This window comes from Microtus oregoni, unplaced genomic scaffold, assembly GCF_018167655.1.
Source record: "Microtus oregoni isolate MIOR12 unplaced genomic scaffold, Mior012 000034F_ref0000314, whole genome shotgun sequence".
Taxonomy (NCBI): Eukaryota; Metazoa; Chordata; class Mammalia; order Rodentia; family Cricetidae; genus Microtus; species Microtus oregoni.
Window position 1 is genome coordinate 3,977,921 of NW_024543093.1, and position 26,232 is coordinate 4,004,152.

The window sequence follows — 26,232 nt, forward strand, 5'->3', positions numbered from 1 at the left end:
AATAAAATCTTTCTGCTAGCCAAATCTTCAGACACGTGTGTGTGTGTGTGTGTGTGTGTGTGTGTGTGTGAGAGAGAGAGAGAGAGAGAGAGAGAGAGAGGAGCTTGCTGAGTTTAAGTGCCATAGAGGTTGAAGCTAATTTTTATATAGGCACAGAGGATGTACCAGAGACCTGAGCAGTCACATATGCAGAGATCTGATACAACACAATTCAAACTGGTATTCATTAGGCAAAAGGCCCATTCCTGCTTAATCACAGGCAGGGAGAGAACAGCAGACTTGGATCAGCCAACGTGTAGCCTTGCAAGTGCTTCCTGGCTGTCTTCTTACGCTGTGCATCTTGGAGCCTTGGGACTGGGAGAAAAGTGCACAGCTTACGTCATCCGGCACAAATGACACATTCGTGAGCAGCCATTTAGGGACTGCATCCTTCTAGGGTTGTCAGACTACAGGCCAGCCACCAGCTAGGCGCTGAGGTCACATGGGTGATGTCTTCCAATTGTAGACACGCTGGAGTTAGAAAAACTGATCTCTGGGTCAGCCATGTCCTCCCGTACATCATCAATGGATCTTTGGGAGGACACTGAAGCACTCTGCAACAGAATGCCGCGTGAATAGTTCAGATTGTGTTGTACTGGGTGTGGCCTTCCCCAGACCATCCTCGTGGCAGAAGGGATCGAGGTGTAGAGTAACAGATATAACTCTGGGGTAACTGTTATACTCCCTGAGAACCCCTCTGCTCTGAGACCACAGCCAGTGAAAAGGTTTGAGACTAAACAGATATAAAGCGCAGGAGTCACCTCTGACATCTCCGAGCTGTTTCCCCTTTGACAAGACACGTGCTTGTCCATCTGAGGAAACCCATGCCTGTAAATGGAGCATGATTTATCCTTCCTAGGAGTGATATGGTGGGTAATTCCGAGCTATTACATCTAGATTGGCCAGTGTGTGCCCCACTTTAATGAGTTAGTTAGCACTGATGAACCCTGGTTTGATGGGGAAGAGTGTAAACCTAGGGAAATCATGGATGCCTTGCTTGGTATGGGATGGCCACAGACACATTGGCAGAAAAAACATCATTTCCTAGACCCCAGACTTTTAGTTAAATACGCACAATTTTATTGATTGAAGAGATTAGGACAAAAACATTAAACCAAATACAGGACAAAGCACCAGAGGCCATTAGTCCCCACCATGCATGTCACCAATCTTTCCTCCCACCCAGTACTTGAGAGAGAGGGGAGAGAGAAGACAGAAGGTCCTTCTTGCCTCAGCACCATCTTCTGACTGTAAGAGCCCTCTCTCTGTATCTTCCATTATTAAAATAGAACCAAGGGTATATCCATGGCAGCTTTGTCTCCTTATTATGAATGGGGAAGCCCCCTCCTGGGGACAGGGGCTCCTGTGGAGTAGGCGTGAAGCATCCAAGAGTCCGCACACATGCGACATACTAGAGTGAAGCACAGATTCAAGTAACATTTACACACTAGAGTCCACGTGTTACCTACCAAAACAGGACCATTTCACAAAACATATGCAGGCAGTAAAACCCAAATGACTGAGGTACTGGGAACACAAATATTTATGCCAAAAGAGTTCTGTATCATACAGCAATAGAAAAGCCGGAATACAAAAGGAAAACATTTTGCCACTCTAAATCAAATAAGGCTATCTAGAAAGAGCCAAATGAGAGGTTATTCCAGGGACAGAAATACTCAAACAGGGGGACAAATTATAAGTGATAACTACAGCATGTAACATGTCATCCCGTCGACCCGTAATTGAAGTACTGGCTTAATACATCACAATGTGACATTTTCCATAATAAATACAAGAGTTCTTGAAAATACAAAGGTGCGTATTGGGACAGAGCGCTGTTTGTGTTTATATCATCCCTTCTGTTCAAACCGGAGGGCTTTTCCAAGCCCAGAGGACCATTCTTAGCAAAGAAAAGGAAATAGCTGCCCTATATTTTATACACACGGGACAACCTGTCTCGCTTTACTACTTTCCCATAAAGCAAAAACCTTGAGATCAGCATCATCAATGAGACCTGACTCCAGGAGCCACCACCGCCCCCGCCCCTCTCGAATCCCTCGCTGTATTCAGAGCAGAAAGCAATGTCTGCAGTGGGAACCCTCTTCCTTCAAAAGAACAAAACCCAGAAAGGAGTTGGATTTTTTTTCTCTTTTCCTTTCTTCTTCCCCCAGACTGTGATACTACATCTGGAAGTTTGACTTCTAATCGTTTCCTGCAAAAAAAAAAAAAAAAAACCCAACTGATGAGAAGCAGAACTGTCTGTCACAGAACAGATCTGCCCCTCCCCCTCCCTCTTCAGGAAGTAAAGCCTTAACATGTCACTTCCTCATCGGAACAGGAAATCGCTTATTTATGAGAAATGAGTTGAAAAGCGAGAATGAGAGGTGACAAATGGAACTTTCGTTTTCTTTTTGTTTAGCACCCAGGTTTCAGGTCAGTCTGTGTGCACCGAATTATTATTATTATTTTAAGTGAATCCCATTAATTATTACATAGGTGGTTGGCCTGTTTAGAAAAAAAAAATCTTCGATCAATTGTCCCTTCCCTGAATCATAACAAGAAGTTAAACGCTAACAGTGCAATGCCAAGGTGTGTGTTTGAGGCAGAAGAGTTTCAGTTCTATCGAGACCTGCAACTATTTCTGAATAAAATGAAAAGAGGGGGGGTAGATGAAGTAGCCCAACTGGCAGAGGGGACTCTCAGGCTACCCCAGGGAAGAGAAACTTAGGGGAGGGGCACCTGACCATCTAAACCCAACCCCCATCCCACAGGTCTTGTTCCCATGCTAAGTGTTCGGTCAGCTCCTGGAAGGTATTCCTCCTCTGAACCAAGAAATGTGTAAATACGAGTGTCCGTCTTGCTTCTCAGCCAGGCCACCTGTGGCCCAGAACTCCTTTCTGGGACCCTCTCTTGCTCCTGGTACCTGCTAAGTGTCCGTGGGCCTTAAGCTCAGTTAAAGAAAGGGTCCAAGTTCTCCTCCATGTTGACATCTGGCACCAGCTGGTCAGATGCCTCTTTAGCACCAAATCCCGAATTCGAGACGCTAAAATCTGTAGAAAACCAAGGATGGTCCAGAATCTCCTGTGAGGTCAGCCGCTCTGAGGGCTCCCGTCGCAGGATGCTTCGGATGAGGCACTTGGCCTTGGGCGACAGAGTTTCTGGAATGTTGAACTGGCCCCTGCGGATCTTACTGAAGAGGGAACTGGGCTCAATGTCATGAAAGGGATAACGCCCCACCAACATGGTGTACAGCATCACCCCCAGGCTCCACACGTCCGCAGCCTTGCCCGAGTAACTGCCAGTGGTGTTCAAGATCTCTGGGCTGACATACGCTGGGCAGCCATGCTTGTCAGAGAGGGAGTCATCATCGCCCCGGAGAATATAAGCATCTTCCAAACTTTCCAGCTTGACACGAGTCCTGTAGAAAAGACAGAGAGACAGGAGCTCCTAAGGATGAGGGGAGACACACTGATTCATCAGGGCTGCCGCTGTTCGTCCATCCATCCATCTATCCATTCAACCATCCATCCATGTAACCAATGTTACCAGCTAGATGCAACTCACAAGATAGAATACTGAGGCTGGAGGTTTAAGCAATTTTCTTAAAGTCTTTTCACTGGGAAATAAACAAGAACTCCTCAGTTTACCATTTTGTTCTTTAGTTGTGCCCAATGCTTCTCTTTGGGACACAGGCACAAGCTGGGGCATTTCAATATAAGCATTCTCCACCACTCAGTCCCTCTAAACTTTGGCATCCAAACATCAAGTTCATCTACATTTGTAGATTTTCATCTGACCTGCCTGTCACACTTCCAGAGCCTAGGGTCCTTGACCTGGCACCTACCAGTAATTACAGGTGTATGATTCACACAGAACTGTGTGTCTGGGAAGATGGGGATGACATAGCAGCATGAACCCCAAGAGTATCTTCAAACTATTCATCCTATCCCCACTCCACCCAGCTCTTCAAGAACCATGAATGCATACATAGGAAAGTGCAAGTCCTTGAGGGGCTGGCAGAGGTGGAGCCATGAAAAGAAACTTCGGAGGTGCTAACACTGGTTTACACCATCAACATGACAAGGATCCAGGGTGTCACCATTGAGTGTAAAATAAAGACATACACAGTGAAAAAGGAAAATCTGGGAAATAAGATGACATCTTACATCATTCGTGTTAAAAGAAACGAGATCTGAGCGGAGGACAGAGTGCTGCCAGGCATGGTGGTACATGCCTGGAATCACAACCCTTGAAAAGTAGAAGTAATAAAGATTAGGAATTCAAAGACAACCTCAGATCCACAGCAAGATGGAGGCCAGCCTCATCTCCATGAGACCTACAAACACTCTGCTTGCCAGTGCTTGCAAGGAAACTCTTCTGCGTGGCTGGTTCTCAGCAAACTCCTGGAGTTCTGCTGGGAAGGTGGCTAAGGAAAGTTGGAGTTGGAGCTAGGACTTGGGTACACTTATAAGGTCCAAGGATTCACAGCATTTGTCCCCCACATTTCTAACTGGACATGTCTAGGCCTCCACCCTGCTTGTGTGGAAGAGCCAGAGAGCTCAACGAGCAAGCGAAAGTGTTGGAGCAAACTACAATGAAGCCACCTTGGTTATCAGTCCCAGCCTGCAGCCCAAGGCCATCTTCCTCCTTTCTTCCCTCTTTTCTTCCTCCCTGGGTCTGCAGGTCTCAGGCTTTCAAGGTGGTCTGAAATCCACTGACAATATCTACTTAAGGAGAGCGCTGGGAGCTATGTACAGTGGGGGGAGGGTGAAAAAGATGGGCTGCTATTAGGGTCTCCTATGAACACGTCAGTGAGTCCAAAATTCAAAGAGCGATTGCTTTCCTGGATGGTGTGGTCTTTAGGCGTGTGGACTCCAGCTGGTTCTATCTCTCCAGCTTTGTGACTTCAGCTAAAGTCACTTAACCTTCCTGCTTCTTAGCATTAAAGAGGAAACACTGGAGAAGATGGTGTGTGTGTGTGTGTGTGTGTGTGTGTGTGTGTGTGTGTGTGTTTGGTTGGTTTTAATTTTTACCTAGTAACTTTTACATTAAGTAAAATTCAACATAACCATCTTTTGCCCACAGGATTTTTCTATGTCACAGCTCTGGCTGCCCTGGAATTCACTCTGTAGACCAGGCTGGACTCACACTCACAGAGATCCACCTGCCTCTGCCTCCTGAGTGCTGGGATAAAGGTGTGCACCACCCTTGCCTGGCAATCATATCCATTTTTGAGTGTTCATTTAGCTCACTCTCGTGATGCCCACTAATCACCATGCATCCATCTGCACAGAGCTGTCTCGGTGTCAATGCCAGGTTTAACATCCCATAATACACAGCCACAAGGATTCTCCTTTGCCATTTGCTCAGCTGTCATCAAGAATGACCCTACCACATGCATGTTTCTGAATTCTCCCGTAACTAATGGCCTACAAGACTAAGAAGGGAAGACGCTAGCTGTGTTAATCTGGAATTGAACTGATTAAAAACAAATCTTTCTTTCTCAAGCTTACTTCTCCTAATAGGAGGTGGCAGGTGGCGGTGACCCACTCAGCAGCCTTACCAGATGTTCCAAGATTCCCAGAGAGGACGATATGAGTGCAGAGGGAGGGGATCATGAGCCATAGACTCAAAGGGCTCCTCTCAACAGCTCCTTCTACCCTACTTCATCCTTAAAGCTCGTGCCTAGTGGGGGGCCAAACTGACCCCTCTCCCCCAGTTCCCTTGTCTTGAGGGCAGAGTTGCTGCTTTATCTCTGAACTCTGGCTTTGGAAGTAATCTCTGTGTGTGAATGGCTGCCAGTTCAGGAGGAAACGTTTAAGTGTTGGAACCAGAGGGTTCAGGTGGGACAGGATTGCCATTATGAAGCCCTCGAAGGAGTGTCTTGGGTCATCCACATGGAGGAAGTGTCCTTGTCATACTTGCTGATTCCATGCCTGGGTACCTATCCTCCAAATGCAATCTGTGTCCCACCTGCTTCTCTGTGTCTCAAAGGCAGTGTGCAACTGACTCAGTCCCCCTGGGAACCTTCTGTAATGTCCCCTTCGTAGTATGTTCTTTCCCTGTCGGTGGGTCTCTACTCAGGTGAGTGACGTGAAGAGGGCTCACCCGGAGCCTCACGCAAAGCAGCCCTGTTTCTCCCTCCCATCAGCCTTGCCAATGTCGCTCCCTTCTATCTACATGGTTTGGTATTCAGAATCCACAGACCACCCGGTGGTTGTTTGGAAATGATTCCTGGATTCCTTAGCTCCAGGAGCTTGAAGCGGTGGAGCAGAGTCACTTTGGACGGAGCAGACAAGATCTACTACATGCCGCTGCCGTGGTCCAAGCGCCTTGACCCACTGCTGGTGCCAAATTACTTATAGGAATGACTCCGAGAAGCAGGTATTAACTCTGGGGATTTCTGCTCTGCTGGAAAGGAACAGTGGCTTCCCGTTCTCCTATCTAGCTAGAGTTATGCAGAAATCAGGATAGGCACATAAACCAGGCATGTGGTCAGAGAAGGGAAACGGGATTTCAGGGAATAAACCCCTGGCTCCCCTTGTCATCAGGCAGTCTTTTTCAACTCTGCGCTTGAAGCTGAGTCAAATCTTCCAGTCTGTTGTCTGGTCCCTGCTCATCTCCTGAACGTCACAACTGTACATTCTGACACTCTTCCTCCTACCCACACACTCAAAGCATGCCGACCCCTCATCTTGTACCCGTGTGGCCCCATAATGAGGCCTTTAGACTGTGTTCAGGGCCACCATTTTGTCCACTCCTCCAAGCCGAGTCCTTCTCTCTCACTCACTCCCGTCTCAAGTCATTATGCACATCAGGATAGAATTACTAAAACCACTTGCCTGCTGCTGAGGCTGGGCTGTGCCTGGCCAGTCGACAGGTAGCTTTACCCTCCTTCCTGTTAACAGTTCTCAACCTTGTGGTTCAACCCCTTTGGCGAACCTCCATCTCCCATAATATTTACATTACAATTCATAACAGTAGCAAAATTACAGTTATGAAGTATCAATGACAATAATTTTATAGTTGGGGTCACCACACCATGAGAGATCATATTAAAGGAAGGTTGCGAACCACTGCTTTAGGGGCTACGGCTACATCCTGTAAGGTCTGAGGATGTGGTGAGGAACAGTTGAAGTTCCCTGGCTCACAAGTCACCAGGTTCCACAAGTGCTGAAGCCAACGAACTGAGCTGTCCCAGGAACCAGGACAACTCAGATACCAAAGCACACGCTAAAGTCAGCTTCAAGCTCAAGTTCATTCTTTAAAAACTATGAAGCACCATGTCAGATGCCATCTACATCCCTGATGTAAGCCAGGTGTTTATGTATCTGCACCTTTTTACATCTAGGTGTTTATGCATATGCATTATGGCATAAGCGACTATATTGGGTATATGTTTCTTTACTGTGAACCAGGAACCCTAGGCCCCGAGGCCAAGTCAGTCAGTACACCTGGCTAGGCTGCTGGGTGCCGGCTCCTCAATCTTTCCACAGAGCAGGTTCAGCCACCACCGCTCAGAACCATGGAGTAAGGAAGGCTCCATCCAGGTGGGCAGAGCCAGCGTTTACTTCCTTCCATAGCATCAGCACTCAAGGCAGGCGAGGGGAGAGGGCAACAGCAGCTTGGAGACAGGATGGAGAAGAAATGCAGTCCCCGAGGCACTCCCTAACCTTGCTCCTCCCCGGAACATCCTCGGCTTGTTTACATCACTCCTAACAAGGGTCGGGGCAAGGGTTCTGGATTCTATCTTTAAACACTGATCTTCCAGGATGTTTTCCGTGCGGTGGGGCAGAGGGAAATGAGCCAGGAGGCTTGGGCTTCAGCCTCAGTGCCTGAGGGCCTGTTGTGCAACCACGGGAGCTACCCAGTTACTCCAAGCCTGACCTTTTCCTTTCAGAAAAGAAGCTGCTTCTTCTCCCAGGACTGCGCCTGGGTAAGGGACATTTGCAGACAGATAGGAGCAGACATGAATGAACAGGCTTCCTCTGAAGTCTCCTCAACAGTCTGGGGGAGGGGGCGATGATGAATTTCCCTAGCAAAGGAGAAGTCTATTTCCATAAAAACCAACAAGAGCATCTGTGGACCTGGTGATTCAAATAGCCCACTAATCATTCAGGCATTTCAAAGACATCCAGGAGCATTTTACTCCGCTCGAGCTCCCAAATTAGGCACGAGGGATCTGGCCATGACAAGTAAGGCAACAACCATTCTCTCTGATTTGCTGAGGATTAAATGAAGTAATGCAAGACAGGATATCCCAGAGAGCCCAGCGTGGCAGAGTTGCCTATCACATGGTGGCAACTATATGGGTCCGATTGTTAACGGAGACTCCCACCCCCAACTGTAAAGTCTAGTGATGCAGGCAGAGGAGCAAGGGTAAATGCAAGCCTGGGCAGCTGGGACTAATGGAAATGCTATGCCCATTCTGTTCACGTGACCCTCTGCACTTGTACACCCCTTGGTTGAGATGTTCTTGCCTAGTGCGTGCCCCACTCAGCCCTGACCCTCAGATCCTCGGGATGTGCAAAGTGGGGGTGGAGGAAGTAGAGATGGTTTTTGAAGAAGACAGACTTCTGAAAGTGACATGGTGGGCAGAGGGAGGAGACAAGGATAGATAGTGGGATTTGGAAGAACTATAAACTAGGAGCCTAGGTCCAGTGCAGGAGCCTAGGACAGATTGCATTCGACCAGGGGAGCTGGCTCTCCCTGCGCCTACTTCAGTCTGTCTCTGGCACAGAAAGGTGAGCTGCCTTGCTTTTGACCCAATGGGTGAACAAGGCGATCAAGAGGGCAGTCTGTGTACTCGATGATGGGCAGCCTAGTGCCAGACTTCTATCACCATGGTCCAATGCCAGCTGAGGAAGCCAGGACCCGCAGAATACACTTTCTCTCTCAGCATCTGTGGAATATCAGGAGTCCCCCTCAAAATCCAGGTCCCCCTCACCCATCCCCATCCCAGGCCCCAAAGCGCCTACAATGACCAAGAACAGCTAGTAACATAACCTCGGGCTTTCAAATGTTTTTCTCCCATGAAACATGAACATACATAACTACAGAATATGAAAGGGGGCTCTTCCAGCTTCTGTATTCCTGATAATTCTGTAGCTGCCGGGCTGTAAAATCTCCTCTAGGACACCCTAACAGTCTGAATGTGATAATATGAAAAATAGCAGTCACCAGGCTAGAATGACCAGATGCTGGGCTTGGATGGCCTGCCTTCTTACGTCTCATATCAAAAATGAAAGACAGGGATTAGGCTATGCACACTTCCTGACAAATACGGGAACTGAGGTATGGAGAATTAAATGCCCAAGCTAGCTGAATTAAAAAAAAATGACCCTGAATGGAGGTCAGGAAGCTTCGAATGCCATTGTCCTCCCCAAATACATCTTGTCCCCATGCTCAAAGAGAAAAGGTGTTGAAGAGCTATCCAAAGGCATACTGTTGATCAGATGGAGACTTTCTTTAGTACTAGACTTACTGACATACAAACATATCACATGTGTTAATTAATTGCCATGTGTACTTAATTGTCCTATATGGTTCACAATGTAGACAGAGGTGGATGGATTCACATGCTAGAAGAAAAGACTGAGGTATCCGAAACTCAAGGAGACTGGCCAAAGGCTACCTGACAAGGAATGGCAGAGTTGAGATTCGAATTCGAGTTTTTGTTTTTAATCCTCTAATATAGTATCCCATCTACGGGAGTGGGGGGGGGACATAGCAAAATAAAACAAAGCAAAAATACCAAAACAAAAACAGGAAAGAAGGAAGAGAAAAGAAAAGACACAGTCCTAACAGCAAGCCATGTTTTGCTTTGAAACCTTTAGGCCTCACCCTGCACTCCTGGCAGGATGAAGTGAGGACAGGGTGGAACAGGGTGGGGCTCAGCCAGTTCAGCAAAGTGGGCCTGACAGGGACAGGAAATCCAGTGGCAGATCGTCCATAGCTGCAGAAGAGGCCAGAGAAGGCTGTCAGCCTCGGGGTCCAGGCAGACTAGGAGCCAAGGGAAAAGATCAGCTGCAGCCAGGCTGTTTGCTCTGCTCCTGAAAATGTGCCCTTGGTTCGAGAAAAAAGCCTGCTACAGTGAGTAGCCAGAGGTGTCTGGGAAGGAGTCACCCAGCACTATAGGAAGCATGGCTCAGATTCTGCAGCCACACCAGAAGTGGGCAGGCTGCTACATAGCACCACACAATCCTTCATTTAATCTCGTTTCATGTACATACAGAATTCCCCAGCAATCAACTGCAAGCCAGTTTTGCTCCAGGGCCCGTATTAGTGATTCTGTCCATCTCTGGTCTGCAGTAGCTCAGAAGTGAGCAGGGAAGCAGCTGCTACATTAGTCAAGAAAACCCTCCATGGTGCAGGTCAGATGTTGACAAGGAGGCAGAAGCCAGGGAAGCTATGCCACGGTATCTTGTAGCACCACACAGCTTGGGGATTGGTTATTTGCGCGAATTGGATGCACAAGACAATTGGAGCGACCCTGGCAGCTACGAAAGAGAAAGGACCTGTCAGGACATAGCTGGGATGAGAACCTGAGGACGCACCCACTGCCATGGAGCCTCCAGCAATGTGGGCATGCCTCTGACTCACTGAGGCTACTGGACCCACAGGGGAAGCCATTGCACCTGGAGTGTCATTCTATTGCTTGGAAGATTCCACATAAGCCACAGCTTGCAGCCTACAAGGCTTCATGCCTCTGGTCGCCATGGAAACAGACAGGGAAACCCGAGGTAGAACACAAAGCCACACTGACTCTCCATTCACCATTTGCTTCCTGCACTTAGAAGCGGCTCCTGAAGGATGTGTCCTACCCCAGATCAATCGATTGATTCACCTCTCAGAAAAGCTTCACCGGGATCCGTGCTCGTGAGAGTGTCCGGTGGTGTGGAGGCTGCGCTGCCCAGGCTGGCTCATTATCTAGACAGTTCCTCTCTAAGCCTTGGTGTTGGGGAAGGGGCAGTGCCATGAGTGCATGTGGCCATGCATTCTCTGGGACAGAAGAAGATGCCCTACCTGGCAGGCAGCTCCAAAAGGCCAGGGATCCGCACATATGGCTAAACCCAGACTCAGTAATCCCAGAGAAGCAGGAAGTCTGGTCCTGCTCTTGGCTTTAGTGCGGCCATGTTTGGGATGTAGGAAACATAGTTCACAATCTCACTGTCCCTGGTTGTCAGCCTTGTACTCTTCCCACTGTTTTACTCTGATTCCAGCGGTCTGGAAAAATCCATCAGTGACTTTTCCTAGCTTCAGGTCAAGGGTAAGATCAGGAGGTCTATCCAGGGCCCTAGCTACCTGTCGGTCTCTTTATTTACTGATTCCCAGATGACCCGCACCCCCGGGGGCAACTGCCTCTTAGAGGTAGGGCTCCTTCCTGTCCACTCCTGCTGCTGGAGCAGTGAACTATCTAGAAGAACTACTGTCTTCCTCATTCTTGGCTTTCTTATCCTGATGCTGGCCCCACAACCTCTAGCTCTGCAAGAGGGCATAGCAAAGGACTTCATACATATTCGCAAAATCATCTGATTTCAGAATCTAAGCCCCTCTTCCTCCAACCCCAACCTTCTTTTCTAGGACCCTTAAAGAATAAATATGAGCTATGTCTGGAACCCGGAGAAATTTCAGATTGGATCCTTCCATCAGCTAGAGAAACGCCCGCGAGAGCCGGAAAAGCACATCCGTCAAGTGTTTCTGTCCAGTGCCTTCTACCTCCTATTTGACACAGACAGGGAATTTTCTTACAATATGTATGTATCTTGGGCATGAGGAACTATCAACACATCTATTTCACCAACTGTCGCTCACCACACAATTAAAAACCTCTCTTACAGTGGAGGGAAAGAGACGGAGCACACCCACGGAACAACAGGACTGCCTGTAAGCTTTGGTCAACTGGTGGTACCGTCCATAAATGTCAGGACTCCTCAGAAAACTGAGCTTCAGGTAGACTTTGGCGGCTGGGTGCACTAGGTGTATACCTGTCTGACTGCGTCACCTTGCAGCAACCCTTTTGGAAAAGAATGGGCCTCAACTTCCTTATCTGTAAACTGACTAAGTCTCTGCCAAATGGGTTTAAGTTTGTTCATTCAAATACAGCAGTGTGAGATGGTTCAGTGGTTGAAGGCGCTGGCCGTCAAGCCTGCTAATCTGAGTTCAGACTCCCAAATCCATATGGTATTAGGAGGCAAGTGACTCCTACAAATTGTCCTCTGATTTTCACCACAGCATCCATGTGCCCAAACGCGCATATGCATGAGTGCACTTGTAGACATGTGTACACACATGCAAACACACAATTAACAAATCTAAATAAACATGCCAACTAATTAGAAGTCAGTGAAGTTAAGCACAGTAGTTAGAACAGAGTCAGTCTGGTCCATGTAGGTCCTATAAAAACAAGACATGGGTCTCATTCAGTCCAGTAGCCTCCAGCATCTAGAAGTATTTGGTCCATAACCAGTGCTTAACATGCATTCCTTGAATGAATAAAAGAATATCTGCCATTTTAGAGTTATGAAGCTCAGTGCCATGAAGCAGTGACTGGAAGCCATGATGCAACAATATCTTCATGATCTGGCAATGCAACAGGCTTGGTGCTAGGGGCCTTACATAGAGCATCTCCCATGAATTACAGAGAAGACAAAACATCGTGGTGGTGCACGCCTCTAACCTCAGCACGAAGGAGAGAGGCATAAGGACCACTGCAGGTTTGAGCAAGCCGAGGCTTCACAGCAAGACACTATCTCCAGAAAGAGAAAAGGTGGGGTTCAGGGTGCAGGAGAGATGGCTGAAAAGTTGAAAGCCCTACTGTTTGTGCAGAGGACCCAAGTTCAGTTTCCAGCACATATTTGGGTGGCTCACAACCACCTTTAACTCTAGGGGATCCAACACACTCTATAGGCTGCTGTGCGCACAGAAACACATGTGGCAAACACACACACATGCACGCACACATAAAAATAAAAACAAAACTTAAGAAAGTGAGAGAGGAAGCTGAGATCATAGATCTAAGTGGAAGCACCAAGTCTTTCTTGCCACCTTGCTCACTTCCTACTTTCCGACTCCCCATCAGTTAGTTGACTGATGGAGGCTAACCAGTAAGGAGACATAAATCCTGCCAACCCATATCCAGGAGTTAGGCTGCTTCAAGGGGAAGAGTAGCCAATTATCACAATGATGAGCAAAGCCCTTCCTAAATGAAATTACAGTATGCTGAGAACAAGATCGCAAATAATGTTTCCTTAGGCATAAATCAGTAAACTGAGCCGGCAGCAACGGGTTAATTCCTCACTCAATGTGCAACTTTGAAAATAGCTGTCTTTGAAAAGGTGTCTCCATGGGGGCCCATAAGTTTTCTGGGTTCCCCTTCTAGGCAACGACCTACATTTGGATGATTTCTATGTATCCCTGACTCTCTCATCTTGTCATTGGAATCCTATCTGAGCTGTTCCTATCCAAAAAAAGGAGATTCTCATTTAGTCAACAAATAGCAATGCCTACCATGTTCTGGGAGCTACGAATGAAAGGCAACTTCTGTCCCCAGGAAGTTCACCAGTCCAGCACGAGCAAGGACGGGGGAACAAAGGGCAGCTTCGTAAGGGGTATTTAGGTCAGGCCGTGAGAACCAAGTAGGAGGGGCTGAGGAGACAGTTCAGTCCACCAAGTGTTTGCTGAGCAAGAATCCGAGTTCTAAATTCATGTAAAAACCCCGGTGGCGGCGGCGGGGGGGGGGGGTGTATACTTATAATTCCAGTGCTGGGATGATGAAGACATGCAGATCCCCAGGGCTAACTGCCAAGTCAACCTAACTACTGGGTGAACCTTGGGTCCCAGTGAGAGACCTTCTTTCAAAAAGTAACACAACAGTCCTGGCTTCTGGCTCCTGACAAACAGCATCTAAAGTTGACCACTGGCCTCCTCAGGTACGTGCATATACATATATGCATATACACTCACTCGTGTGCACGAGGATAAAGTAGGAGGTGTCTGCCATATAAGCAAAGGGATGCATGGGAAAAGGACACCTAGTCATCCTAGGGAGCTTGGTACAATGGAAAGAGAACTTTGTCTCACCAGTTGGTACAGGCACAAGGACATATGGTCTACATAAATATGAGCATTTCCTGGACACTCTACCTCACTAGAAAGAGAGAGAGAGAGAGAGAGAGAGAGAGAGAGAGAGAGAGAGAGAGACAGAGAGAGAGAGAGAGAGAGAGAGAGAGAGAGAGAGAGAAGAAAGAACTTACCTAAAATAGAATGCCTACAATTTGCAAAATTATATATAGCTATTAGTGAAAGAAAAGCTGAGCCTGGCCTCTAGGGCTCTGATGCATGCCCTGAATCTTTTATCAGGTATAGAAACTTCGGTGGAGGTGGGAGCAACTTAAAGACCTAAAAGGAAGAGCCAACACAGACAACAACACCTAGGAAAGATGGCCTCAGCCTCTGCTGGTGGGGAGGGAGGAGGAACAAGCAGTACAAAGCCCACCTGCATCCCTAGGCCTCCCTCTCCTGGGAGCCCCTGATTGCACACAGCAGGTCTCAGCGCCCAGCCTGCAGAGGCAGGCACTAAGCAGACAGGCTGCCACACAGCAGATGAAATGAAAGCAACCACCGTAAGAGATAAAGATCTGTGGACCAGCAGCATGTAAGAAGGCAAGTTTCTGAGTTCACATGGGACATTTCTGTGCTGGGAGATGTAAACAGTGATCTGAGGTTAGGGGGTGGAGCCTAAGGGGGGCAAGAAGTCTTGTCCCAGGAGAAGAAGCTAGCTGGACAAAACAGACGGAAGGTCACGGCTGGAACAGTATCCTACCGCTTTCCTCAACAGCCTGGGGATGCAAAGATATAAAGGGGCGGGGGTGGGAAGCAGACGTAGAGGCCAAGGTCAACACTGATCCCTTTCCTTCTATGATGAAGGTCTTCCTCGTTCTATTTTATAGTCAAGGCAGTCTGGGCATACAGCTTCGGTGTTCTGTCAGGGCTAGATTTCTTAATAAGTACAAGAGCAGGGGTTGGAACCCAGACAACCATTTGGGCTCACTTCTCTTAAGTTCAGACCTTCCTTTGCAGGGTCCATCTGAAACACATGGGTCTCTAGCGATATGCTAACCAAGCAAGTAACCCGATATAACACAGGCATGGAGGTACTGGAGATTCCCTGTGGCAATGTGGGTAAGTTTTCTCTCTTTTATCAGATTGGGGGAGGCCATGAAGGGTTCTGCAAGATTGAGGGGTGCCCCAGGAAAGCTCAATGAAGGTTGGGGATTCATCAAAATGAGGCTCACTGATGGTGGGTCTTCAGGGTGAACACTGGAGAGGCGCTCCAGACTGCAGAAACACACTCCTTCCCTGAGTCTAGGTGGAATCGACCTTACACCAGAAGGAACTACTATCCACAGACAAGGCTGCTATAGAGCGTGACCTCATCCTTCATCAATCATGAACCCACCAAGCCTTCTGGGCTGTCCATGCCTAATGGCACTCTTCTCCCCCAATGACTTCAAGTTCAGCCGTCACAAAGAGAGTGCCTGCTCTGCATTTGAGTCACGGCATCTTCTTCCTGAACGCTAACCACCTTCCAGGGACGCTACAGTTACAGCAGTCTTCTGGAGGAGGCTGCAGCTTGTAAACAGGAAGAGACACTCAAGACAAGGACCTGAATCTAGAACTTAAACCAAGGCCAAAGGCTATCAGGTGAAGCCAAGCTGTCAACGACCCAATATAGCAGGGGAGGGTATACCGGCCTTGAGTCTGCATATGACCTTGCGTGTCATCAAAATGACATCGTGTTGGTAAAGCACTGACAGTTCCACTAAAGAATCCTTCAGAGATGGCTCCAGGTTCAGTCAAAGGTAGTCTCCCATCTAAAACCTACACAGAAGTCAGCGCTTGTTCTAAACAAGTGAGACTCAGTCAACTCTGCCACAGGATGCTTTACTTTCTGTTGCTCTTGGGATCAGAAAACAGAAGGCATAGTGCCCATGCCTATATACTTGGGTAGCTGAAGCAGGAGGATACTGAATTCCAAAGTAGCACGGCTATATTACAAAATTATCTCAAAGGGAGAACAGATGAAAGAGAGGAGAGATTGCTATTGGAATAAGCAAACAAGGAGCTGACAAAGAAGTCCTTCTTGGTTGTTTCGAGGCTGTTTCCAAAGGAACACAGAAGAAAGGGCTAGAAATCAGACAAAGGCTGCCTCTGGGCCATGCTCTCTAGTGTTCTGTACCATGAGGATAGTTATACTTCTTTGACTCACTTCCTTTATTCGCTGGAGGTATGTGTTGTAGGAGGCCACTTGTTCATTTCCTGGCCACCCAGACTTGAAATAACCACACAGAAACTGAATAACTGAATTATTTGCAATACTGTTTGGCCAATAGCTTAAGTGTATTTCTGGCTAACTCTTACATTTTAAGTAAACCTATTTTTATTAATCTGTGTATCGCCACGTGGCTGTGGCTTACCGGCAAGATTCTGTTCAGTGTCTGTCTCTGGTCTCTACTTCTCTTGAAAAGCATGGCTTGTCTTGACTGTGCCTTTTTTCTTCCAGCATTCAGTTTAGTTTTCTCCGCCTAGATCTACTCTACCCTATCACAGGCCAAGACAGATTCTTTATTCATTAACCAATAAAAGCAACACACAGACAGAAGTACTTCCCACACCAGGTGTGATTTTGGGATGTGCTACCCCAACATTCCCTGATGCCTGACTAGGTCTCTAAAGGAATATTTATTCATGCAGAGCCCATGGGAGATGGCTAGAGCATTTGAGGGCTCATGTGTTCTGTCAGATAAATGGAGTTCTTGACAGCTAAGTTAGCTTCCTACAGACATTCATGCACCTTCTGCTCTTTCTTGGTGTTAACTCTGAGACTTCAGCAGTCCCGCTTTCATAGACACTGGCTACAAAGTGCACATGGGCTCAGTGGTGGAGTGCTCATCATAATGTCCAAAGAGGGTTTGCTCTGCAGCCTCTCTCTCTCTCTCTCTCTCTCTCTCCCTCCATCTTTACAAAGAATTAAGTAAATTGACCACGCCTTATTTTGTAGGTGAACAGACGGTAAAGAGAATATCTTAGGTCAATACATACTCATCTTCCAAATGAGAACATCAAAGAGGGAGAAACATGTATGTTAAAACTGAAGAAGAATGAAGAGCCACCATGGCAAAGCCATGACAACATAATGAGGATGAGCATGAGGTTGAGAGAGGGCATCCCAAGGTCATAAGGATGATTAAAGACAAAAGCATAAGGACCAATCACCTGTGTTTCAAGGGCTGGAACATCTGACTGAAGAAGGAAAAAGGTGAGAATTACCCACATCCTAATCTTAGGGGAGCCTGTTTCTTTACTTTGTTAAAGAAAAAAAAAATGAAGCCATTTCAATAAAGCCAGGACATTAGCTTTCAGAGTTGCTAGTGCCCACCCACCGCCACATGTAAAAATATGCAAAGGATAACCAACCTTTATAGGCGCAAGAAGCCCAGAAGCTTTCTACATGTTGTATGCACAGCTGGATTATAATCACCCATGAAATTATTCCATTTGGGTTAAGTAACAACAGGCCCTTCTCCTTTGCTAAGCCCCAAGTGCTTGCCAGACATTAAGTCCCCAATTAATTTGAAACATGGAGGAGAAAATAAACAAATGAGAGGAAGAAAGAAAAAAAAGAAAGAAAGAAAGAAGGAAGGAAGGGGGAGAGAGAGAGAGAGAGAGAGAGAGAAGATCACAAATGACTAGATCAGGCTCATGGAGAAAGGGACAATGGACTTCTGCAAACAATGACGTGAAAATATCACAGGCCACCAAGCTGAATGTCAAAGAAAACAGAAGGCAGATAGGCCTGCTCCCAAGTTCTATGTAATTTATAGAGAGTACCAAAGAAATGTCAGCAGGATGAGGGCATGAAGGAAGTGGACCATACTGCCAGAATATGGTCCAGCGGAGAGCCCTGACATTCCCTACCCTCTTCTCCAGTTCAGAATGATCAAGTTCAAGACTTGAGACTCCATGGACTCAGGTGTGTGGATCCTCTTAAACAAGTCTTGGGGCATAAAGAACAAATGCATTGCTTGCATCCCTCTAAGAAAATCTATTCTTCAAAGGAAGTTTTACGAGTGAAGAGAAAGATGGGCTTCTCAGAGGTTGGCTAAATGGAACCTGATGAGTTAATGGTCTATCCATGAAGCCCAGATGCTCATATCTTGAACAGATGCTTCTTGAGACAGTTAGTCAGGCCTCCTTGGTGCAAAAACTTACACCATCAGCTCCTCACCTGGGAAGCCAGTCCTTCCAACCTGACCTCTGATAGGCTCTTCTCACCTTAACATGTTCCTTGGTTCTTCAGGATCCAGTTAGAACTAACAATCCCTACATCACATTACACAGGGCTGGGGACTCGCCTCTAGCTATTGTAGGTCCTGTGTCTGACATTCACTACCAGTCCTGGGGGGCACACCTAATACATGCATGGGAAACAGCTACATTGTAGTGGGAGGGCTATAAACAATGTCCTCTAGGTAGTGAGTGTTCTGATGGCACAGGGTCTTTAGAAGCCTGTCTTTGTCGACTTCAAAACTGCCACACTGGCTTGTAGCCCCCTTCAGAATACATTACACAAAACACACACATTCAGCAGGCCACAGACTAACCCCATCCCCTGGCCTTTGAACATTTCACGATAGGAGTAATGGCTTCTTGTTTGCCGAGGATAGCACGGGGGCACCACAATATTCTCTCTTTGTTCTCTTTGCCTTAACCCTCACCTGGACAGCAGGCAGCAGAACAAGCTCCCTGCCGATGCAGATGAAGACACTCTATCAAAGCAGCCACACACACACCACACACACACACACACACACACACACACACACAGAGAGAGAGACACACACACACATCTGCATGGGTTGAGCCACACTCACCTCTCTTCATCCTTGAAGATAAATTTCCGTAGCTTGAGGTCACGCAGCACCAGCCCTCCATCGTGGCAGTGGGCCACAGCAGAGGCAATCTGGTAGAACAGTCGGGCTGCCTCCTCCTCCCTCAGCTTCTTGCAAGTGCGGACAAAGGAATGCATGTCTCCATAGCTCCGCTCAAAGAACACATAGGCTTTGGTCTCCCCCAGGAGGATTTCTGTGATTTGGTTGATGTTGCTGTGGGCAGACAGGCAGAAACACGGGGCCAGGGACTCCTGGTAGCAGCTGATCTCAAACACCTAAAACAGAATTGACAAGATCCCAGTCAGCGTCAGCGGTGCCTCCTACGACCCAAACCACAGAATGCTGAAGCCTCCCACGGGCTTGTGCTCTGACATGGCATAAAGGGAACTCAGACCCCGAGCACACCAGTTCTGCCTGCTACCCGCTGTATAGTGCACAACTAATCTCTTGACCGCCCAGAACCTCCTAATCTTTGACACAAAATGGGTAAATGAAAATTGATTCAATATTGGGGGGATTTTAAGGGGAAAATGAAGTAAATAAACAAACGCTAAGCTTTATTATTCAGTGCGTGTGTGTGTGTGTGTGTGTGTATGCCTCTGTGTCTATGTGTCTGTGTATGTGTGTATGTGCCTATGTGTGTCTGTGTGTCTCTGTATGTGTGTGTCTGTGTGTGTCTCTCTCTGTGTATGTGCCTGTATGTCTATGTGTGTGTGTGTGTGTGTGTCTGTGCCTGTGTGTCTGTGTGTGTCTCTATGTATGTATGTGCCTGTATGTCTGTGTGTGTGTGTCTGTCTGTGTGTGTGTCTGTGTATGTGCCTGTGTGTCTGTGTGTATCTCTCTATGTGTGTATGTGCCTGTGTGTCTGTGTGTATAAATATGTGTCTGTGTGTGGAGGCCAGAGGTCAACCTCAGGTATGCCTCCTCAAGAAACTTCATACAGGGTCTCTCACTGGCCTTGGACCTACAGAGCCCTGGAATCCTCCTGTCCCTGTATTATTAGAGTATGCAACACCACATTTAGCTTTTTAGATGTGAATGTCAAGAGTCAAACTCAGATTTTGTTTGTTTGGCAAGCACTTGACCGTCTGAGCTAGTACCTAAGTCCAAAGGGATTTATTATTCTCCCCAGGAGAGAACATATTTATAGAAGAAAAAATGACTACAAAAAATACTTAGAGAAAAAAAAATCAAGTGACCACTGGGCAAAAACATCTATTTATGTTTTATAAGTGCACCAAAATGCACACGAATGTACAATTAATTCATCATACATCTAGACTTTCCTTAATAGTTCTCCACGTGCTATGAATTCATTTTACAGATGGGCAAACCCAGGCAAAAGAAACAAGCTTAAATCTTGCCCCCAGTGGCAGCGTTAGGAATAGCACATGGGCCGTCTCCATAGGGGATCGGACTGGCTTCCTTCCACAGATACCTAACTCAATGAATCAATCATGCAATGATTTTTCTATGAATCAGAGTTAGCCTGTGAAATGCCACCTCCCTGTTCCTTAAAAAGAAAAATGCACCGTCAATGCCTTCTGAACAGATCGACCTAAGAGAAATGAACACAATAGAAAAATGTTGAGGGTGGAAAGGGGAGCTTTCCATTCATTTCAAAGCCTATACTAACTCAGCTACACCAGCACTTAGGATTGGAATGGGGTTTCCCTTGCTCTGGGCAGGGTGGGAGGGATGTGGTAAGGGGAGTGTTACTTGGAAGTGGTATGGGGTGGGTGAGGGGGTGTTTCCTTTAAAAGAAGGTCTAGCAGAAACTCTAGCTTGTCTTCTGTGCAGCAATGAGCGCCTGTCAGTTGGTCCCAGGTGAAACCCCATCCCCAGTATTTGGAAAGAGGTAGGAGAGATGCCAGAGAAACCCCCTGTCTAGGGGATCATCATCACTCTGGCTGGCTTCATCCAAATAGGATGGATAACGCACAGAGACAAAGAACCTCCCTCTTTGTAAAAATATCCTGACCTAGACACCACCACCTTCCCTGGGTCCTGATCCCACCCAGGAAGCTCTGTCTCAATTCTCTTCACTGCCAAGGCTCAGTCTCAAATGCGTGCAATATCTTAGAACCCTCTGAGGGATTCCTGGACTTTCTGGGGCCCATGCAGGAACACAGGCTGCAATGTGAAAATCCAGGAGTTAAGTAACTGAGTATTAAAAAAAAAAAAAAAAGAAAAAAGAAAAAAGAAAGGAAGGAAGAAAGAAAGAAAAAAGAAAAAAAAAACCTGTGAGTCAAACAGGGACAATAAGCACCTCAAGGGGGCTGGTGCTAACTGGGGCTGAGGAAGCAAAGTCAACAGAAAGGCTGTGAATGAGCCATAATGAGGTAGCTCAGGAAAGTGCCACAGCTGTTGCCACTACACCCTCGAATTTAAGAATGAATGCTGGAACCTCCCCGGAGACCACAAATCACACCCAGATATTGTCAAAGGATGACCTCAGAGCGGTGACCTCAGAGGCCTGCTCAATTAGGAATCTGAAATGCTTGAGTCAACCTTAGCACAGAGACAGCAGGCCACAAAACCAGGGAGGAATTTCATCGAGGAACACACACACACACACACACACACACACACATACACACACACAATGGCTAATATCAACAGGCTGCATTATATAACAAGCATGATTTGCTCTGCAGGGCCAGGATGTGGGTTCTGTCTCCACTGCCTACAGTTCTAATTACTTATAATGCACTTCCTGTTTCCAGTTACCTTTAAAATAACAATAATAAAAATAAAACAAAACAACCTTCTGCTCAGCATGGTTAGCCTGCTCTCCCCGAGCGGGGCTGAAAAACTGAATGGACAGAGAATTAATGAAAGTACCCAACAAATTCCCAGTCGCTCTCCAGTGCGGCCATCCCTTTTGTGGGAGAGTGTAAGACTGCAAAATGGTACACAGAAAAGGAAAAAAAAAAACTAAAAGAAGTGCTTACGTCCTCCTACACGGGAAGGCGCCAAACTTTTATTAGTGGCTATAACAGGCATTTATAGGCTTGGATTGGTATTTAAACAATCACCCTCAAGTCCAAAAAAAAAAAAAAATCAAGCCATGAGCCTGGATGCCAGCTCCTTTTAAATGTTTAATTGGGAGCCTTGGTTATATAATGTGACAGTTCAGATAAGGCCCTACGATCAGGCCACATTCATCATGTCTGAGGGGGAAAAAAAGAAGTGCCCATTCTGCCAAGATAGTAATTATGTCATTTTGCACAGTAGCTACAAGAATTTTTGTGAAAACAGCTAAACAACCCTTAAAGATCTGCCCCTCCTTTGGCCAACTAAAGTGGGCACGTGGAGACAATAATCAGGCTGGGGAATTTGGGCTATTTTCTTGGAAGGTCTACTCTGCATCCCCCTCCCAGAAAAGAATGCCCTCCAGAACCCTCTGCAGAGTCTTCCCCAGTAAACACAACCTTTCTGTTTAATCTGCTTTTGCACTTTTTGTTGCAAGAACACCCAGCTAAGAAACAGGAACCCCACACGCTAAGACATCAAAAGGAGGTGGATTCAACATTGTAGCAAGCTTTAAAAAAAAAAAAATGCTTCACAGTGCATATATTGGGGTAGCTCCCAGCATCACCATCATAAAACTCTCCTGGAGAGTCTGGCACACAATTATGCTTGTAGAAGTCACCCACAGCACCTCAGGTAAGAAGGCAGGAGAACAGAAGCTGCTGAGTTGTAAAGGGATGACCTCTGTCAAGCAGAACAATGATACTGCACTTAAATCCACTTGCAGCCGCACTGTAATTGGTGAGGGGCTGATTCAATCTTTGCAATAACTAAACCAGCAGATTAAGTACAGTTTGGGGCCAGAGAGCAAGTCTGCAAACAACACTGTAAGGTCAGCCTACAGTGAAATATGTCTTGAAGGATCTGAAATGAGAAAGAACAGAGGCCAGAGACAAGCCTGGTTTTAAACAAAGAAATAATAGCAAGATGCTCCTGCAGGATTTGGCAGCGGATTCTCATTACTTAAAATCATCTCTAGCCTTTGGGAGGAAAAAAAAATAGTAAAATGCTGTGCTGAAGTTGAGCAAAGGGAGGGGGAACAGCGACTGCCGATGATGGTGCATATTTCATAGGAGAATGACAGCTTGGTGGATTCATTCATTTCGAAGGATGACTGTCCTATTGTGCAGTGTGCAGGGCTCTCCACAGGCTCAGAGTTGCCTACTGAATTTAATGCTTTAGCTGGGCATAGCTGCTCTTGATTACACTAACTTGGAGAAGGTGCCCCCAGTGCTTAGTACATGCAAAAAGCAATATTTAAAGAGTCTTTGGTTTCCTTTAAGTTCCGAATTAATCTCAAAACTGCCTGGAGATCTTCACCCATCCGGTTTTTGCAAGGAAAGCGCTCCAATTCAACACGAAATAGGGCGATTTCACAAAGCCGCCAGCAATGAATGAGGAAAGTGTAATACAGTATTTGTAGCACAGACGTGCATGGTACCCATTTCAGAGGCAGCAGGAACCCCACTTTACCCTCAAGAAATAAAGAAAACAACGCAAAAGACCTAAATTTTAGTGGTAATGTATTCTTGATCCACATCCAGTTCTAGGTAGTATTGCTCTCCTCTGCATAGGAAAGAGACTGTAGTCGAATATTTTGTTCCTACTCTCCCAGTCCCCTTGGTGAACGCACACAAAGACACACAGACACAGGGAGACACAAAACGGTCACTGTTCAGGGTCAAAGACAAAAAGGAAACTGACGTGCCCTTCTTGGTATTAGCACAGGGGGTTCCAAAGGACAGTCTCTAAACAGGCAACGGCGGTGTTGTGGGTGCCATGGGAGCAGCCACCAGGGTGTGCAGACAGGAAATCTGAAGGTGCGAAGAAACCCGGACAAAAAGACAGGGCCAGAGGGTTCCTTGCTCTCCCAAAAGTGCGCAAGGGGTTGATTTCTATTCCAGCCTTCCTTTCCAGGCTCCAAGCAAAAGAAAAGGCTTTAAAACGCCCTTGCCCACTAGAGCCCTGGGCTCAGCCAGAGGGGACAGTGTTTTTGCTTTTTGTTTTTTTTGTGTAAAGGGCACCTTTGGAACAAAGGTTTAGCACCTGCAGACTGCTAAGAACAATGGCTACAAAGGGAACCAAGTGAGCCTTGTCTGAAAACCAACCAGGGATTCCCTAGTCCTCCTGGGGAGGGGAGGGGGCTCGACGGAGAGAGAAATCCCCAGGCAAGGGTACCCAACCTGGTGCACAGGAGTTCGACCAGCTTCCTAGGGCACGCGTGTCCGTGCCCCTGCTCAGACTCACAACCCTCCCCGGCTCTCCCCAAAACGCCCCCGCCGCAGCCCGCCCTATTGTCTGAAAGGGTCTAAAAACTTCGCAACTCGTCAAACGTGGACAGACACACAAATAAATCCATTTAACAAGGCCACGCGTAATGATTCCACGAACCTCCCGCCCTGGACTCCAGGGCTCAGCGACCTTCCTCCCTATCCCAGCCCCTGTCAGAGGACCGGGATGATTTTTTTTTTAAGCAAAAGTAATGCCGGGGCTGGTTACCTTGCACACCAGCTCCTCTCCGCTGTGCAGATGTACAGCGCGGAAAACGTGGTCTCCCTCCAGAGGCTCCAACAGTAAGTATTTCCCGATGCATGAAACGCAATGCGACAAGTTCGGAGTCTCGGGCGGGCTCGGAGAGCCAAGGTTCGGGCTGAAACTCTGGCTGGGCTCAGCGGACCTTATAGACGACAGCTCTTCGAAATCCTGGGTTTTGTTCCGCGATCTCCCATATCTCGCTATTGTGATAGGGGTAGACCTGTGAATGTTCATGAGTGTGGGGAATCGCACACGACCAAACAAACAAACAAACCAAAAACCCCGCTGGAGAGATGGATGAGCCGCGGCTGCAGGCGCCTCGGTGCCACCGACTTAAAAGGATCAAAAGGGGAGGGGACGCGACTAGGGCTCCGTGGGGGAAGAGTTAGGAGCTAGCCCCCGGATGGGCGCCGCAGGGCAGGTCCCCGGCTGCGAGCCCCGCTCCCGGGGGTGCTCGCTCAGCAGACAACTCGGGTCCTTTTGTTACCCCGACGCAGCCAGCGCGGTGCAGAACCGCGCTCTGGAGTATGTGGGTCTCTGTTCCAGCGTGGATCTGAACGAGTGAGTGTGCCTCTGGCTTGCGGAGCTGCAGCGCCGGAATCCCGAGCAATCCCCAGCTGAGGATCCGCAGACCGGGCGGAGGAGCCCTGCGTGGAGTTTGTGCAGTCTTCAGGGAGCGCGCGGCGCCGGCTCGCCCTCCACGCGTTAGAAACCAAACAAAAAGAAAAAGGAAATAAGCACCAGTCTACCGGTTCACGCCGCGCGGCAGTCAGAATCCGCGCTGCACCCCCCTTTTTTGGTGAAAAGGGTGGGGGGCGTGGAAGGGGGTGCTAGAAAGGGCAGTTACCTAAGTCTTAACTGTAGATGGCGTCTGAGGCTTTTCAAAAAAAAATCGCAGAGCTCTCAAAAAAAAAAAGTAGACAGGAAAAAAAGCAAAATAGCAAAGGAGCATTTAACTTGGAGCGGTCAGCGGTGCCAACAAAAGATTGCAAAAACTGAGCAGGGAGTGCAGGAGTGGAGGAGGCACAGGTACCACGACAAAGCCCAAGGCTGAGCCCGCGCGAGGTCAGCACTGGCTCCTGCTGTCGCCGCTTGCTCGCGTCCGGGATCCTCCTCCGAAGGAAGCAAGAAGTGCGGGTGGTGACCTGGGCAGACCAGCGACCAGCGATCTCTGTGTCCCTGGCAGGAGCTTCCAGGGGTCCTGCAGGAGCTGGCAGCAGATGCTCCCTGGACCCTGCCAACCAGCGGCGTTCCTTTCCCGCTGCACAACCGGGTCTTGAGCCTTGGAAAAATTTGCAAACCACTCTTGCCTTCAGATGCCTTGCGACCAAATTGCACGGAGGGGTTTGTTCTGGAGGAGAAAATTGAAATCGACGGCTTTTCTTCCTTTATTATTTTTTTCCTGCCACCCAGAAGTAGGAGAGGATCGTGTATTTAAAAATTAAAGGGGATGGCCAGGCGCCCTAGGCCAATCCCGGCGCTCAGCACGCCCGCATCCCCGGGCGAGGCGGTATTAATAGTTACTTACGTGGCCGGGGATCTCGGAGCGAGCCCGGCTGTGTGTGCGCGTATGTGTGCGCGCGCCCCGCTCGCTCGCGCTCGGTCTCCCCATTCAATGTCACTGACACATTTCCTCTGAGCCCCCGCCCTCGTCGCCGGCCCCGCCTCACCC

The 26,232-nt window shown here is 47.8% G+C and overlaps 1 protein-coding gene across 2 annotated transcripts; it reads right to left on the minus strand.

Annotated features, from left to right (window-relative positions):
- Positions 1–1,102: 1,102 nt before the first annotated feature.
- LOC121432508 (tribbles homolog 2) lies at positions 1,103–26,107 on the minus strand. Of its 2 annotated transcripts, XM_041630501.1 has the most exons (4): positions 24,525–26,107; positions 18,975–19,267; positions 2,963–3,457; positions 1,103–2,251 (listed from the first exon to the last, which is right to left on the minus strand). In XM_041630501.1, the coding sequence occupies exons 1-3, from the start codon at positions 24,792–24,794 to the stop codon at positions 2,989–2,991; spliced, it is 1,032 nt and encodes a 343-aa protein (XP_041486435.1). In that variant the 5' UTR covers positions 24,795–26,107; the 3' UTR covers positions 1,103–2,251; positions 2,963–2,988. The 2 variants fall into 2 exon arrangements, with proteins under 2 accessions (XP_041486435.1, XP_041486434.1); XM_041630500.1 differs by having other exon boundaries at positions 1,103–3,457; positions 24,525–25,386.
- Between the last annotated feature and the right edge of the window lie 125 nt (positions 26,108–26,232).